Raw genomic sequence first — 14542 nt, 5'->3', positions numbered from 1 at the left:
GAATGTCTGGAATTCAAGGACTTAACGATATGTACTCAAAGCAGCATCAAGTAGTTAGGTGTTCAAAATACTTACCAGCTCTAGAGAGCCAAACCTTCAAGAGCCCGGCCGCAAGAGGTCTAAGATGCAACCAGACTGTCCAAGACTTCATGATAGTTCTCTCAAACATGTACAAACCCAAGTCAATGACAGACATTGAGGTGTGCTTTGCGGCCTCTGGAAAACATTAGCAGAGTACAATGGCTGCCTATGGTTTTATTTATTTTCCAAGATGGGCGAACTCATTATTTCCGCGACTCTTCCTCCCACTTACACAACTCACACTCAACCACCACGCAACTTGCTCAGGCACTTCACAGCTTCTAGCTGCCTAACCACATTCCGCGACCTAAATCAACCTCTTTCTACAACCCAAATCAACCTTGTTCCGCGACTCAAAAAAACCACGGTCCGCGCCCAAATCATGGCTGAGAACGAGCCCAATATCCCTCTGAACAGTAATGTTGCTGTTGGTGCTGTCGGTAGCAATACTGACAGCCACCTCAACAACTCAACCACCTCGAGCAACGACAATGGTGTAAGTGTCAACGATTATTGCCCTGTTCACCCAGCCAACGAGAACAACAATGAGAACACTATTGGTGACCATGTCGCCATACCCTCTGTCACCAACAACAACAACAACGAGGGCACTGTTGACAATCATGTCAACGTCTCCACCACCACCAGAATCGACAACCATGACACCCGCAACGACCAGGCCACCCGCGACAACCAAGCCACGCTCAATGACCATGTTACCCGCGACGAGAATCCCTCCCGCAACAATAATCCGACCCGCAACGAGAATCTTGCCCGCGATGACAATCTCACCCGCGACGACCAGACCACCCACAACAACGAGGCCACCCGCAACAAGAATCTGACCCCCGACGACAATCTGACCCGCGACAACAATCTGACCCGCGACGAAAATGGCACTGTGGGTGACAACGTTGAGCGCACCACCACCGCCAATGTAACCAAGATCAAGCTCTATGACAACCAGTCTTCTCGTGTCAACATGTTCATCCAAAAGCCCATCAAACCTATTTCCGAGCGCACCAAGATCGTTGCCGAGCGCAATAAGACGGATGATGGCGAGGGCAACAAGACTGATGATGGCGAAGGCAAGAAAAAAGATGATTCCGAGGGCAAGAAGGAAGGGGAGGAGCCCAAGAAGACCTTTATTGACCCGCCCTACCGAGAGGAGGAACTCAAGCTCAACCCGAATCGCCGCGCTGAGTACAAGACCGAGGACAAGAAGGTGTACTATAGATGTGGCGATTGCGGCATGAGATTCGGCTTCCGGGCCAATGACTTCCACCGTTGCTACAACTGCGGTTGCGTGAGGATGTTCAAGCTGCACGCGAAGGGGTAGGTTTTCACCCGTGCTTCTCGATTTGAATATCGGACAGAAAAATACTGATGCTTACCTATTCTCTCAACAGTAAGAGGCAGTACCAGGCCATTTGAACAGCAAGTCGAGTCGAATTGGTGGGAATATGGATGAGGTGATCATCTGAGAGCACTGGGTTGTCACGCATGGTTGGGTTCAGGAGTTCAGGTGGATGGGTTGTGGTGTTTAGGGACAGTGATTGGCTTTAGAGGCGTTGATGGCTCCGTCAGGATATAATCCCGGCTGCGAACTCTGGCCTTTCGTTCTTCTCCCTTAGGTCCAGCAGGTATGACATCTTTGAGCCCCATCTTCGAGTCCCAACTTCGAGTGAACGTGAAAGTCCCTAAAGTCCTTTTCTCCCTGATGCTCATCCCTTGTGCAATGTCACCCCCGGCACCGTCTAGCTTGCCAAGGTAAAGTCCCACTCCTTGAACACCTCTCGGAACTTGGAGACATCCGACGTTTCTTCCTCTTCCGTCTGTACCACATCCTGCCAAAACGTGCGGTTCTCCAACCCGAGCAGCTTGGCCATGACTTTCCTCGGATATTGCAGATCGAATCGGATACTCTCGTCGAGCGGCATGAACAGGCTTTTGCAAGCCACTTTGCGACCGTCGTCGGTGTCTTCCTCGGCCCAAATCCTACAGACGCGTTAGCCAGTTTGTTGATCGGCAATATATTTCATGGGATCCCCACTCACCACACCCGGAAGTAATCCGTCTTCACCTCATCCGCCGTTCCAAACTCCTTCTGGGTCAGCTTGCCGAGCTTCATGTCCTCTGCCAGTACGCGGAACCCGGCCTCCACAAGACCCTTTGAAACCATTTCCGCAGGGACCGGCATGAACTGCCAGTGAATATGAATGTTCTTCTCGCGGCTGATCTCCCACGTCACTGCTCCAAGCTGGCGCTTTGACGCCGAAGCTACCATGTTCTGCAATGCATCCCGGAAGCGCTTCATCTCTCGGAACTCAGCCTCGCCGAGCGTCGCCGCGTGCGTCAGTGGGGTAATGATGAAATGCCCCGGGAAGTCCAAGCCCTGGTTCTTGAAGGTGTCCGCGGCTGGGAGCGGCCCTCTCGCAGTTGCCAGGTACGAATCGTCACCTATCGAGCACACCATATGGGTCGGCAGGTTGGGATTCGACAGGCAGAAGAAGCAGCGATCCGGACCGGGCGGGGGAGACCTCTCACGGCGGCGCTTACGACGGCGATGATCGTAATCGTCACGGTTCTCTCCACTTCGGTCAAAGCGACTGAACCCGGAGTCGTTGTTGGCCTGCCTCTTGGAAGCGGGTTTGTAAAACGGGGTAAGGGTGCTCCCCGCCGGAGGATTGATGATGGTTTCTCGATTGAGGACGAAGGCGTACATTGACTTGGCCTTGGCAGCGTTGGCCCACGGTGCAAGAGAGATGAAGCGCGTCAAAGAGATTCCTTTGTCCTTGTCTTCGGCTGTCTCGGGGAAGAAGGGTTCCCTCTCGAATGCGAAGTCGGCAGGAGACATGGCGAAGTGATACCTTGGCTTCAAGGCCTCGCAGAGTTCGGCAATTGACTGACTGGAGGGTGCGGTGTTCGAGTCGATTTGTAGCTCCCTGGCCTTGGCGCTGTTCTTCCAAACATCAGCGGGCCAAAGAGTGGTCAGTAAGATGTCTGCATTGTTGGCGCCCTTGAGTGATTTGGCCTCCGCATCGGTGTGGAACGGGCCATGTTGGTCCTCGACAGTGTCGGCCAGCACTCCTCCCAAAGTCACGATTCGCACACCCTCGGAAGTCTTGGTAATGCTCCGTCGTCCAAGGTAATGAAGATTCGGGGCAACTTCCTCATCCCTCACCACCTTCTCAAGAACGCGGCGAGGCAACGGTGTGGTCCCAACGGTGAAATATGTCGGACAGGGAATCTCGATGCGGCCCTCGAGCAGGTCAGTCAATTGGTCGTCATCCTGTCCGTTCCCAAACAAATTGCCAGTGACGATGGCAAAGCTGAAGCCGTTCTTTGCATTTAGGGTTGCAAGTTTGCTGAAGGCGGCCCGGAGTTGGCCGTTAACGCTACCGAAAACGAAGCTGATGTCGTCAGTGTCAGTGACGTCGGAGTAGTGGCGCTTGCGCTGGACTAACATTTTTGCAGAGGCCATCATGAACTTGCCAGGTGGTTAATTCCAACTAAAAATGAGGTTGGAAAGAGGAAGAGATGGAAAAGAAATGGGGGGAAAGGTATCAGGTTGAATGAGCTTCAATCTGGTAATGAGGTGAGTACGGACCACCTGACGGAAGAAGTCCTCCCAAAATCAGGCAGGAGACAGTTTAGGCAACCATGAATCTCGTCAAAATACACGATCAGATGAAAAGATTGGGGTTCGAAAGGCCCTCCAATCACCTCTAGTTCATGGGCAAAGCTGTTTCTGAACCCAAGGCTGTGGGGGGTTGTTGGCTTGATCTCATCAATGGTTGATACAGCGACAGAGACGCGCTTGGCTGACGCGACGATAGCATGGCTTCTCGTTAAGTGAATACCTAACTAATGCGCAGCCGATATCCGCTAAATGAGTGCCGATCTCTATGAAATTATCCGCTCCGGAGTAGACCCACATTCGGACCCGCGGAGTGGATCTCCCGGTTCCGGTTCCCCGGCTCGTCTCGGTGGGCCGCCGGTCCCGGACAGAACTCCGGTTGAATGACTCCACAACTTCATAAACACTCAGTCATACCCAGTTTTCGAGTCAAATACAATCCCACATTCCAGAACACGAAAAAGTCGCGCCGTCTCACACAGTCTCATTTAACTGAGTACATGTCTCGGCTCCTGTCCCGCAGAGTCAGCAAGACATCAAATTTACGCTCAGGATCTCATCCGTACCCCACCGTCCTGCAGTAATTCCAGACCAATGCACCAAGAGTTTCCAGGATATGACGCAATAGACCATCGAAGGCTGCGTCCCTTCCGTTCCCGCGATGCCAAACCGTCCTCCAGGTTCGGGCCGCAGAGGAATTTTCCGAACTGTCCAATATTTACCGGTATGCAGACCACCCACCGCATCCAGTTATCGATAACCTCTGATATTATAACATAAGTTCTATAGGGGCCGTGAAAAAAAACTTCGGGTCATTGCATCGGCATTCCCGGCTCAGTTCCCTGGTCATCCCTGTTCTGGTCAAACAACCGATCTGTCGCACCACACCTGGGCGAGATCCCCAGCTCTGCTGGACACAGGGCTGCCAACAAAACAGTAAACACAACAGATTAATACTATATGCATCTTTAGCGGTTGTCTTACACCAAAGCGGATAGCCTGGACCTGGAAATCCAGGTGCAACGTGAATGTTTTCCTGCCCACGAACTAGTGTTGGCTGACTCAACCGCGGCTGATTTTGAAAACATGCAAAAGTCATGGTCACAGTGTGAGATGGCACCAGTGCCAAAGCATTATTTGCATGCTTGTTGTAGGTTGATTTCAAGCAGCACAGAGGGATTTACACATGGCTGTGTGAAAGTGAGGACACCCGAGCAGAGGGGCTTGTCAACCATCAACAGCAGGACGAAGTAGTAGTACGTATGCATTATGCTATGAAGGAAACATTCTCAGCACGCCACAAGCAGAGAGTTTTCGACGTTCGAGTCTTCATTTATTTATCCCTCGCTCCTAAAACCGACAGAACAGTACCCTCATCAATCGAGTCTCTAGGCAACAAGACACCACGCGTTAGACCCTTCCACTGGCGGATCGAACGATATCAACTACTTCACCCCGGGAAACTACCAAATAACAGACAGAGACACCTTGCGAGAGCTATCTAGCTTCCTAGCTAGTATAGAAAAAGGCCTAATCAACTCAAACAACCGCTACCCGGTTCATCGGCTCAGGAAAATGGGGTCAGACAGGACAGCCTGCCAGTAACGACCACAACCCGTCGAATGCCACAGCTACCCATGAACCCAACCAACAGGGCTAATCATCAAACATAATCCGATCCATCCATCAATTCATCAATCCATCAGTTTGGTCCGTAGGCAGAGGGGCGTCGGGCACCATCAGCCGTTGACGTGAGCGACCATGACCAGGCAGACGAATGGTGCAGGGTGGGTAGGGACCGCGTTCGTAAACCTCCATACAAGGACCCATCCATCAAACATCAGTGCGTGGCGGCCTGTAGTCCTTCCAATCCAAGCGTCACCATCCGTCTCTCCCCGAAGATCGAAGTTTCCTACGAGCATACCGGAGAGCGAAACCACCGAGCCCAGTATTGATCGACTCCCATAAGCAACCGTCCGTCATCCACGCTCATTCTCCATGATAGCCCGCAGGCAATTATTCTTGGTTGCGTGTTCGTTTCCAGCTCTCGCTCGTCGTCTCTGGGAAATAATCCCTGGTCAACCCATGCAAAACCACTGCAAGGCGCCTCGATGTGCAGGTCGTTCTTTTTTCGTCCCGCGTCACACGCCTCGGATTGCCAGGGCAAAGAGAGAAAGGCGCAATCTCATAACTCGACAAAGGAAATGTGTTCTTAATGATTGTTCGGTGTATGTCGGGCCGACCAGGCAATGTACGTCTATGGTTCCGAGGAAAAGGGTGGGCAAACAGGGGACGATCGCTTGGCGAGCTCAAAATAATCTCGACGTCGTGGGTGAGAAAAAGTCATGTCCGATAGCTGCCGTTACCGTGATCGCAAGAGAGGGTATTAGAAGTAAGGCTCCGGTTCTGGACCGCGGCAGGACCAATAGATGGCATATATGAGTCGATGTGATAGGCGGTATCAACCCCGTGTAGCGAGGATATTTCCTGCTTGGTCGAGGAGGATGCGATGCAAGAATGATGAGTGTCGACACAGGTATGATGCCGTATGATCAAAGGAACCAGCCCGCCGGGTCGATGGATGCCAGATCCGACTCCCGACGCCTGAATGAACGCCGCGCTATGCCAACAAATGTGCGATGCAAAACAAGAAAACCGAGGATGCAATGCCGAATATGGGGTATGCCGAACAGTGAAAGTGTCCCCGAAGCCTCAAGAAGCATGATTGAGGAACTAGCGGAACAATCGAGGAAAAAGACATTAAGGAGCGACATAGGAAACGTTGTGAGTTGGACAGGACGGGCTGAAATCAACCCAAAGAATAGGTATGGCGACAGGCGGAGTGTTGATGTCCCAACAAACCGAGTCGCCTGGTCAAAAACATCTGAGTGCTAGAAAGACACCATCCGCCTCCCCCCTCGGTCACCGCAAAGGCTAGGAGACGTCCCGAGAAGCTTGGCAAACTCGCGATCGCGAGTGGTGATGCGGCTCGGAGCGGTTGGAGAGTCTTGCAGTCCCGGAGACCGATCGCCAAAAGCATACGTCTGCGCACGGCTGAAGCCTCTGCGGTTCTGACGGAGACGACCCATTTCCCGCTCGCAGGTGTTGACATGCTCGGCGGCATTCATCTCGACGTAAGCTTGCGGGGAGCATCGTTCGCGATACTCCGCAAAGAAGGCACTGTAGCCGCCGTCCAGGATATAGATCTCCGGATAGTAAAGCTTCGGGTAGTGAGCGGCATTTTCGTTGCGGTCTCTGGCGCGGATATGACGGGCCATGATTGGAGCGCGGTGGGCCGAGTACTCGCAGTGGAAGATCAGGAGGGTGCGGCCCTCCATCGGATTGTCAATGAGTTGGGATGCTAAGAGCTCCTTATCGTTGTAGTTGATAGCTCCATCGATATGACCGCCCTCATACTCGTACTCGAAACGGCAATCAATGATCATCTTTTGATCAAACTTGTCGCTATACTTGCCGTCCAAAACGTCGATCATGGTTTCTCGCGTAATGCGCGGGATGTTATCGCACTCGTCTTCCGGGAAGAAGTGCGGGAGCACCAATTCATACGGTTCCTCCAGGTCCATGACTGACTGCAAGGTCGGGCATGCGAAGGCAACTTCCTTGCCAGACCCAGAGTCACCCGTGGTCTCGAACATGCTGAGAGACCGCCGAAACTGCTTCCGCGGCCGCATGAACGGGTTCGACGTCCTTCGGCTGTGGACGGCGCTGGGCGATCCGTTGCGCACGCCGTGCATGTTGCCCAGGCTGCTGACTTTGGCGCGAGTGCCAGCCATTGCGCACGGGCTGTTGGAGCTCGTGGAACGGCGATTCTGGGGAGGAGAATCCTCAAAACACTCACTCAGGGAAAGGGTAGATTCAGGTGAGGTCCCCAAGATGCTGTCGCCGCCGGCGCTGAACCGGAATGGCGGCGGGTTCTCGCCCTGGGAGCGGCCAATTGCTCCAATTCCCGACAAAGCTTTGGCACGAGTAAGGGAAGACCGCTTAAGGCCAAGCTTTTTGCGGCTGGAAAAGTTTGTGAGTCGGGTGGGTCGAGCAAAAAGCCCCAGGAATGTACAATTAAACTTACTCGGCCACAGCGGGCTTTGAGGGCAACAAACTGGGCGAATTGGGTGGAGGTGTTTCCATTGACGCATCCTCCGAGACGGGGCATGGCGATGGAGCTTCAACGGATGTTCCAAATGGTGGCTTGTGTGGGAGCGGCGACATGTCCATCATATCGAAACACCCCGGCGAGGATGAGGCCGGAGGAGGGGGTGTTGTAGAAAAGCCTGAGGTTGATGTCAGCCCCAACCTCCCTCCTCCACGTGCTCGACCCATCTTCTTACCCCTACTCTCGGCATTCATCATTGTGGCCGTCGTGAAGAGGGCTCGGCGAGGCGTAGGGAACATTGGACTGCTGTATTGTTGAGACGCATTGTCAGGAAGGTTGGTCGAAACAGAGGGGGGTTCTCAGGAGGGCGGCGGAGACACTGACCTCGCATCATTGAGCTTGAAGTTCTGCGACAGGTCGGCCGCCAGAGATGCGCTTGGTGAAGATCCTCGGGCACCCTTATTGCTCAAGAAGTCGGCCTTGGGGACTTGAAAGGTGAATTGAGTCCTTCCAAGGGGACTGTGCACCATGCGAGGGCCAAAGATATTAGCTTGGCCGAAGTTTGAGGGCGGCGCCGGCCGCATGGCAGCCAGCGGCGAGGAAGTTTCCATCCTGGTCCCGTTTCGCTATGCATGCAATATCGGATAACGGGCAAGAGAATTGGAAGAGACGGCGACGGATGTGGTGAAACTTGGAAACCGAGTGGATGCGGGCTCAAGCGCCGTGATGGGACGATGGGGATCGGGAACACAGGAAGCGAGGAAGATGAAGGACGTGATTAAGGTTGTTCAGATTGACAGCTCTGCTGTCTGGGAGCCTGGACGGTTGAGGATGGCTGTCGATGAACTCACATGCACCGGGCGAGAAAGGGGATGATGTAGAGTTGATCGGTTGCTGGGCCCGAAACTTTAATGTTGGACTTTTCTCTCGTCGTCCGGTGCAACGCGGGCGGTCTGCGGGCCCCCGTCGCTGTGGTGCTGGCAGAACCAGGGGAGGTGGAAGGCCCTGTGAATTCTGGCGGGGATCCCGCTTAAGGTTTCAAGCCAGGAAAGGCAATGGCGGCCAGGCAGGAAACCTTAGCAAGGCAGGGAGGATTTTTGGCGAGCAGATGGGACAAAAGGAGAGAGAAACAGGACAGAGAAAAATGAAGAAGGACAACTCTCGATCTTGGACGAGAGATGCAAGCGCTGGAGGTCACCTCACCCAAGGTGAGCGGGAGTTCCAAGTTGGGAGGGTCGTCCAGCTCTCCGCAGCACCGTCGCACCCGCGTTCGCGCTACAGCCCAGATAGCCTTGGAAGCTTTTGCTGCACCTGGATCTGCCGCCGAGAGCTGAACGGAGGTCTGGGACATCTGGGAGGTCGGGGATTGGGTGCCAAGCGACGGGAGCGGCACAGCGCTCAAGCCGAGAAGACCTTGGGGGATAGCCTTCACCTCACACACAAATTCTCACACACCCAAATGTTGATGATGATGGTGCTGCTGCCCTAATGATACAGCTGGAGTAGGTTGTTGCGAATCGCACACCGTCCGTCTCTCTTTCGGGAGACGAGGAACCTCAAAAAATGAATTTTCAACCGTTCCTGCCGTTACTGGTGCTTGACAACAGGGAAGTCCCATCAATGTTGGTTTCTTCTGGCGGGTTGTCAGGGGCGATGGGCCGGGTCCAGCTTGGTTGTTGCGGTTACTGCGTCCCTGGCGCCGGACACTCGGACAGCGGAGTCCCTGTCAGGCCCACGCTTGCTTGCTTGCGCGCCAGGGCGCGAGAGCTGCAGGAGCTGCCCTGCTGCCCTGTGGGGTGGACATGGGGGGAGCTCCTTCCCTGCACGGCATGGGGAGGGAAGCTCTGACGCCATGGCGCTTCCATCCGTGAGACATTGGCAGCGTGCACCGCCGCTCCGAGTTACATCGCACATAATATCATGGACGCGGGCCAGCTAAGTACTGTTTAACATCAGAAGCTCTCCCCCAAGTACTTGGTGGACAAAAAACCAGCAATATCGCCTCTGCCCAGCCCGTGACGTCCGTGACTCCGACAACCGTCCAACAACCTGGAAGCAGCCGCCAGCGCTGCGGGGAACATCAACCTCCACCGTTTGGAAGAGCAGCAGCAACAACTTGACCAGAATGCGCTCAGTTTCTCCCTTATACGTCCGGAGAGGAGACGGTGAAGTTGAGAAGGCAGCGAGCGCGACGCTGGAGAGAATACCACCAGCAAGGGAGGGCATGACAACCCGAACTTGATGTCTTGAACAAATCTCAAGCGACCGTTCGAAATCCCCGTCCACCCCGAGTCAGTGCCGTCTCCAAGCAATCCGGCCAGATCGTGCGGGGGAGGTTGCATGACGCGCGAATTGGGACATCAGCCGGAAAAGCGTTTGGGCGTTTGGGCCTCCGTCGGTTTCAACGCCAGTAAGGAGTCACGGTTTCAGGATGGGCTCGGCATCGGCTCAAACCAAGAAGGATTCAGTCAACAGAACAAGAGGAGTACCTATAGGTATGAATATGAATATCAGCGCAGCAACAGCATACGTACATCGATCTCACTTGTTAGGGCGGCTTTCAATGCGTCACTTCGGTTGATTTCATCTCGTCCACTTCCCCGAAACAGTTGGGAGGGGAGGTAATGAATCCGATGATGCAAAGAGCTCAGGTGTGAGTTGTCCCAACATTCATCGCGCTGGGCCACTCATGATCCAGAAGCGACGGTTCCGCGGAGACTGGCCCAAAATGACGGCCTAGTATCAAGTCGAATTCAATCCATTGTCCAACCAAACACAACGTATCATGAATCTCACTCATCGTACATCCCCTCACTAAAGGTCATGGTGGCATATCCGCAGGTTGACAGCTTTCCACGTGTTGAGCTCATTGTAGCCGGCACCCCTCGTTGTCAAGTGTAAAAATATCTCATTTGGTTCCTCCAAGTCATCAGATGCGTACATACCGTTGTCAAGCTATGGCGTGTTCACTTATGTTCCTGCTTCTGTCTCGATCACTTCTGCACAGATCGCCGTACAGACCTATCTGAGTTGCGTCACAGAAAAGGAGTGTCATGATAGCCGAGTACCTATCCAACACCGAAATCAGCCGAGAAACAATGACATCAACACACAGCGTCACCTGGTCTTTAGCTCAGCCATTGTGCCGACAACAGAGCATTTCCAGATGAGCCTCACTCGATGCACAACATGCATATCCATACTCCGTACTTCCTGTCGGAAATGATATACCTTACACCGTACAATGGTACCGGCACTACTTACCGGGTACTAGGTAGGCTCCCCCAAGGTCAAACCCCCTGGCAAGTGATCAACCGGTGTCCATCTCGGCGTGTCCCGATTGCGAGTGGGACGCGGTGAACATTGCACCACAATTGGCTCTGGTGCGAGCAAAAGCTCCTGTTCCCCCGGCAATTTCGATAGTTCTGGAACCCAGCTCCGTAGCTAGTACGGAGTTTCGTGTTTCTCGTTGGACTCGTTGGATGCCACGACAGCGTAGCTTTTCATCCCGGCAAAATGAACACAGCATGAACACATGTCATGGTTTGGAAACGGAAGAAACGTCAGAGACCAACCCGCCCGTCTTCTTGCCATGCGTTTGACAGAACCCGGAACTAATGAAAGCCGGGTGTCAAGATTACAAAGTCAAGCTGCAGTTCCCTCCGTACCACTTTTGACAGCCCTACTCCGTACACCCCAGTGCCATCATGGCCCGGCGCATGGGAGGTGCTTCTCAACTCTCATCTATCCCGATCCAGACACATCTCATCCTTGCCTACAGGGCTGTGGCCCACATCCCCTTTCCCTGTCGACCCGCTCTTGTTCACGTTTCCCAAGGCTGGAAGATCGTCATCACGTTGTGTTCCTTTGACCACTCAAGCCACCAAGTTATCGATCACGATCTCATCAGGTGTTTGCGGTTGACAAGCGATGGATCTGCAGACCGGAGAAGCCGAGTATATCATTGTCGTCAATGGATGGTAGCTCCAGCAACTGACTTGTTCGTTTGCAATGCACCCCGCAAATGCTTTGTTTACTTTTGCCTGGATCGGGTCTTCTGGTGCTCCTCAGTTGCTGCACGACAGCAAGCGGCAAAACATCCCGCTGCCGCATGACCCCGAATCAATGCAGAAGCGGGCGACAACCGCAGAACAGAATCAGATTGTCGCCCAATGGCGGCTCACAGCAGGGCTTTCACCTGCGTCCATTTCGCAGGCCAGAACCTACCTAGGAGCGCGAGCTAACGGAGGCCCGCGAGAGCTCAGCTCGGCTTTCCAGGCTTGCTGGTTGGTTGGTTGCTTGCCTGTCCGCTCGGTGGCCGCTTTTGCATCTCTGTCACTCGTTTGGGTTGCATCCCAGCTGACATCAGCCACGCCACGGGCTCCACACATCCACACCTCTCCACTCCCTCCGGGAGCCGGAAGCGGCATGGCTGGATCACCTGTTTGCCTTGCCGACAAGGCCCGACCGCGGCATGTGGTTGACGCGTTGGGCCCGGAAAGGGAACGTCGCCCAGGGTTTTGCGTTCGAGGAGCTTGCACGCGGACCCCAAGGCCGAGAATGCCTCCTCGTCTCTTCCCGTGCCACACCCGAGCAGCAAGACAAGAAACACAGCGCACAGTCACAAACTGGGCAACACAGGAACTGCTCGCGGAGGACAGAGTGCGGGGAAGGCAAGCATCTGCTCATCGGGTGCGTTAGGATGCATCAACGACGTCAACCTCGGGCAGGATGAAACCTATCTTTGAAGCCTCGTGCGGGGTAAACATGAAGAGTAAACAAACCCGCAAGCGAAGTAAACACCTCCTTTTCGTGTCACGCGTGTCGCGCGGGGTAGCTCGCCCCTGGCTGAAGCGTGCGAAATGTACGCGGTGTCACATGATATCCGAGGACACCTTGGGGCTTGGCTTTCATCAACCTCCAAGATCCAAGCTAAGGACCTGCCTTGGACAAGGTGATGTCTTCCAGGATGTTTCTGTTCTCTCTTGGCTGTGGCTTCCTTCGCGTCATACCCTATCGTCGCCATTTTAATCGGTGAGGAATTAATGTACCAGCGCGAAAGAACCTCAGATATCCTTGTCAGCATCTGGGATCAAGTTTCCTAGGTATCGTAGATGATGGCACGGGGATTGCGAGTGAGGGCTCGGCCCAACGGTCTGTAACAGCGCAGTCCTTCTTCCATGTGCCTTACAATGGCGGTCTACCGGAGGCCGCACCGGGCGAGTTGTCCGGCAAGGCTCCGCAGCCTCCACCACGCCGATGGGCCGCGGCGTTGCCCGCCGTAGACCGGCGATGAACTTGAAAGCTTTGATAGGGACTTCTGGGGGATGATGCAACTGTATTCGGCCTTAATCGTTACGTCATTCATCGTCCATTCTGGTTCCAGATAATGGTGCACGAGAACACAGAATGGAATCTTGGTTGCAAGTCCACCTCCAACCTTGTCGACAAGGGATGATGACCTCATCACAAGGCAATTTATCCCCTTCCAGCATCTTCGTGGGCATGTTGCTACTAGCTTCCTTGAGGAAGCAAGCTCTGTGGGCTAACTACCCCTCCTCTCGACCTCGGGACAGAGATCAACGGACAGCTCTGGCCAAAGTCTCACTCCTCTTCCAGAACTCCACCGGTTCGTCGGTTCCCTCCAGGCCGTTGTCTGCGCAATAGGATATTCCCTGCAGCATCTCATTGTGCTCTGTCCTGTCTATACCGCAACAGGTCAGGACGGGAACTCCATGGTCAACGTCCGCCGCCGACCCTAGCGTCGGCGACCAACACCATCGGAGCGAGTGTTTTACCATCAGCTGGACTGGTTCCGACTGTCCACCCTGGCGGTCCAAAGCCATGTGGTAGAGGTCAAGAGCAGGCTCCGCATCCTTCTCCGGGCTTTACTTCGATTGCTGGAGACAACAATCGCTGCTCAGCCAAGCCTAGGCATCCAGGGCGGAGAAGCGGGTTCTATGCGTATGGCTAGACTTCACTTCGAAAGGGGCAGTGTTTGGCGGTGAATGGATGGGACCAACATTCTTCATCAGACTATTCTTTATCGTGTCGACCTACCTGGTCGTCATTCGAAGGCATCTTGGTCCTATTCTGTTGAGCTTTGGGTCGGCAACGACAAAATCCACCATACGGCATCAGAGGCGAGAGAGAAATTTTATGTTTCTCAGGCAACACATGGTTGGGGGGTTCTGGGGCCGCCTCGAGCTCGGGCTCGATAACGAATGATCAAGGGCCCCTTGTTGGTTGGGGGAAGAAAGCAACAGGAAGCCAACCAAGTCAAAATGAGCGGGAAGAACAATACGGAGTACCTAGACAAAACTGTCTCTGTCAATAGCAGACATATGGTAGTAATGGTGACATCAAGTGAAGTGATGTCTAAAACCTAGATATTTTGAGTCCCCCGCATTGAGATCGATCTTGCTCTTTTCCAGAAACTTGGAAAATGACATTCTCAAGGAAATTGGCTTAACAACAACTCTGGCACCATGAACAAGTATCTGCTTGCTGGACACCAGTCAACGACCATGCTCACCGAATTCCTCACTGTCCAGTCTCAATTTATTGAAGCTGGAGGTCGATCGGAGCTTTCACATTTACACTACGGTAAGAATGATCGGACCACGAGTGTCAAGTCCACGAAATTGAAGCGTTCTGGATTCTCGGTAACTTGCCCGAGGCCCGATGTTTCCTGGCGTCTGCTCGCACCG

At 53.8% G+C, this 14542-nt stretch overlaps 6 protein-coding genes across 6 annotated transcripts; 3 read left to right on the top strand and 3 right to left on the bottom strand.

The window, feature by feature from the left end:
• Positions 1–463: 463 nt before the first annotated feature.
• Positions 464–1515, top strand: VTJ04DRAFT_3515 (uncharacterized protein; the record flags this gene model as incomplete). The annotated part of the gene is made up of 2 exons (XM_069361424.1): positions 464–1416; positions 1491–1515. The coding sequence occupies 2 exons, from the start codon at positions 464–466 to the stop codon at positions 1513–1515; spliced, it is 978 nt and encodes a 325-aa protein (XP_069222036.1).
• A 323-nt stretch (positions 1516–1838) lies between these two features.
• On the bottom strand, positions 1839–3568 carry VTJ04DRAFT_3514 (uncharacterized protein; the record flags this gene model as incomplete). The annotated part of the gene is made up of 3 exons (XM_069361423.1): positions 1839–2079; positions 2139–3494; positions 3549–3568. 3 exons carry the CDS (start codon positions 3566–3568, stop codon positions 1839–1841), a joined length of 1617 nt encoding a protein of 538 aa, XP_069222035.1.
• A 1239-nt stretch (positions 3569–4807) lies between these two features.
• Positions 4808–5676, top strand: VTJ04DRAFT_3513 (uncharacterized protein; the record flags this gene model as incomplete). The annotated part of the gene is made up of 3 exons (XM_069361422.1): positions 4808–4829; positions 5136–5278; positions 5440–5676. 3 exons carry the CDS (start codon positions 4808–4810, stop codon positions 5674–5676), a joined length of 402 nt encoding a protein of 133 aa, XP_069222034.1.
• A 43-nt stretch (positions 5677–5719) lies between these two features.
• On the top strand, positions 5720–6163 carry VTJ04DRAFT_3512 (uncharacterized protein; the record flags this gene model as incomplete). The annotated part of the gene is made up of 1 exon (XM_069361421.1): positions 5720–6163. One exon carries the CDS (start codon positions 5720–5722, stop codon positions 6161–6163), a length of 444 nt encoding a protein of 147 aa, XP_069222033.1.
• Positions 6164–6612: 449 nt separating this feature from the next.
• Positions 6613–8443, bottom strand: VTJ04DRAFT_3511 (uncharacterized protein; the record flags this gene model as incomplete). Its single annotated transcript, XM_069361420.1, has 4 exons — positions 6613–7744; positions 7809–8010; positions 8068–8138; positions 8217–8443. The coding sequence occupies 4 exons, from the start codon at positions 8441–8443 to the stop codon at positions 6613–6615; spliced, it is 1632 nt and encodes a 543-aa protein (XP_069222032.1).
• Positions 8444–8546: 103 nt separating this feature from the next.
• On the bottom strand, positions 8547–9183 carry VTJ04DRAFT_3510 (uncharacterized protein; the record flags this gene model as incomplete). The annotated part of the gene is made up of 2 exons (XM_069361419.1): positions 8547–8837; positions 9031–9183. 2 exons carry the CDS (start codon positions 9181–9183, stop codon positions 8547–8549), a joined length of 444 nt encoding a protein of 147 aa, XP_069222031.1.
• Between the last annotated feature and the right edge of the window lie 5359 nt (positions 9184–14542).

This window comes from Mycothermus thermophilus (genome assembly GCF_041956435.1).
Source record: "Mycothermus thermophilus strain CBS 625.91 unplaced genomic scaffold VTJ04scaffold_2, whole genome shotgun sequence".
Lineage (NCBI taxonomy): Eukaryota > Fungi > Ascomycota > Sordariomycetes > Sordariales > Chaetomiaceae > Mycothermus > Mycothermus thermophilus.
The sequence above is the reverse complement of the archived record's forward strand: the minus strand, read 5'-3'. Positions and strand labels throughout refer to the sequence as shown.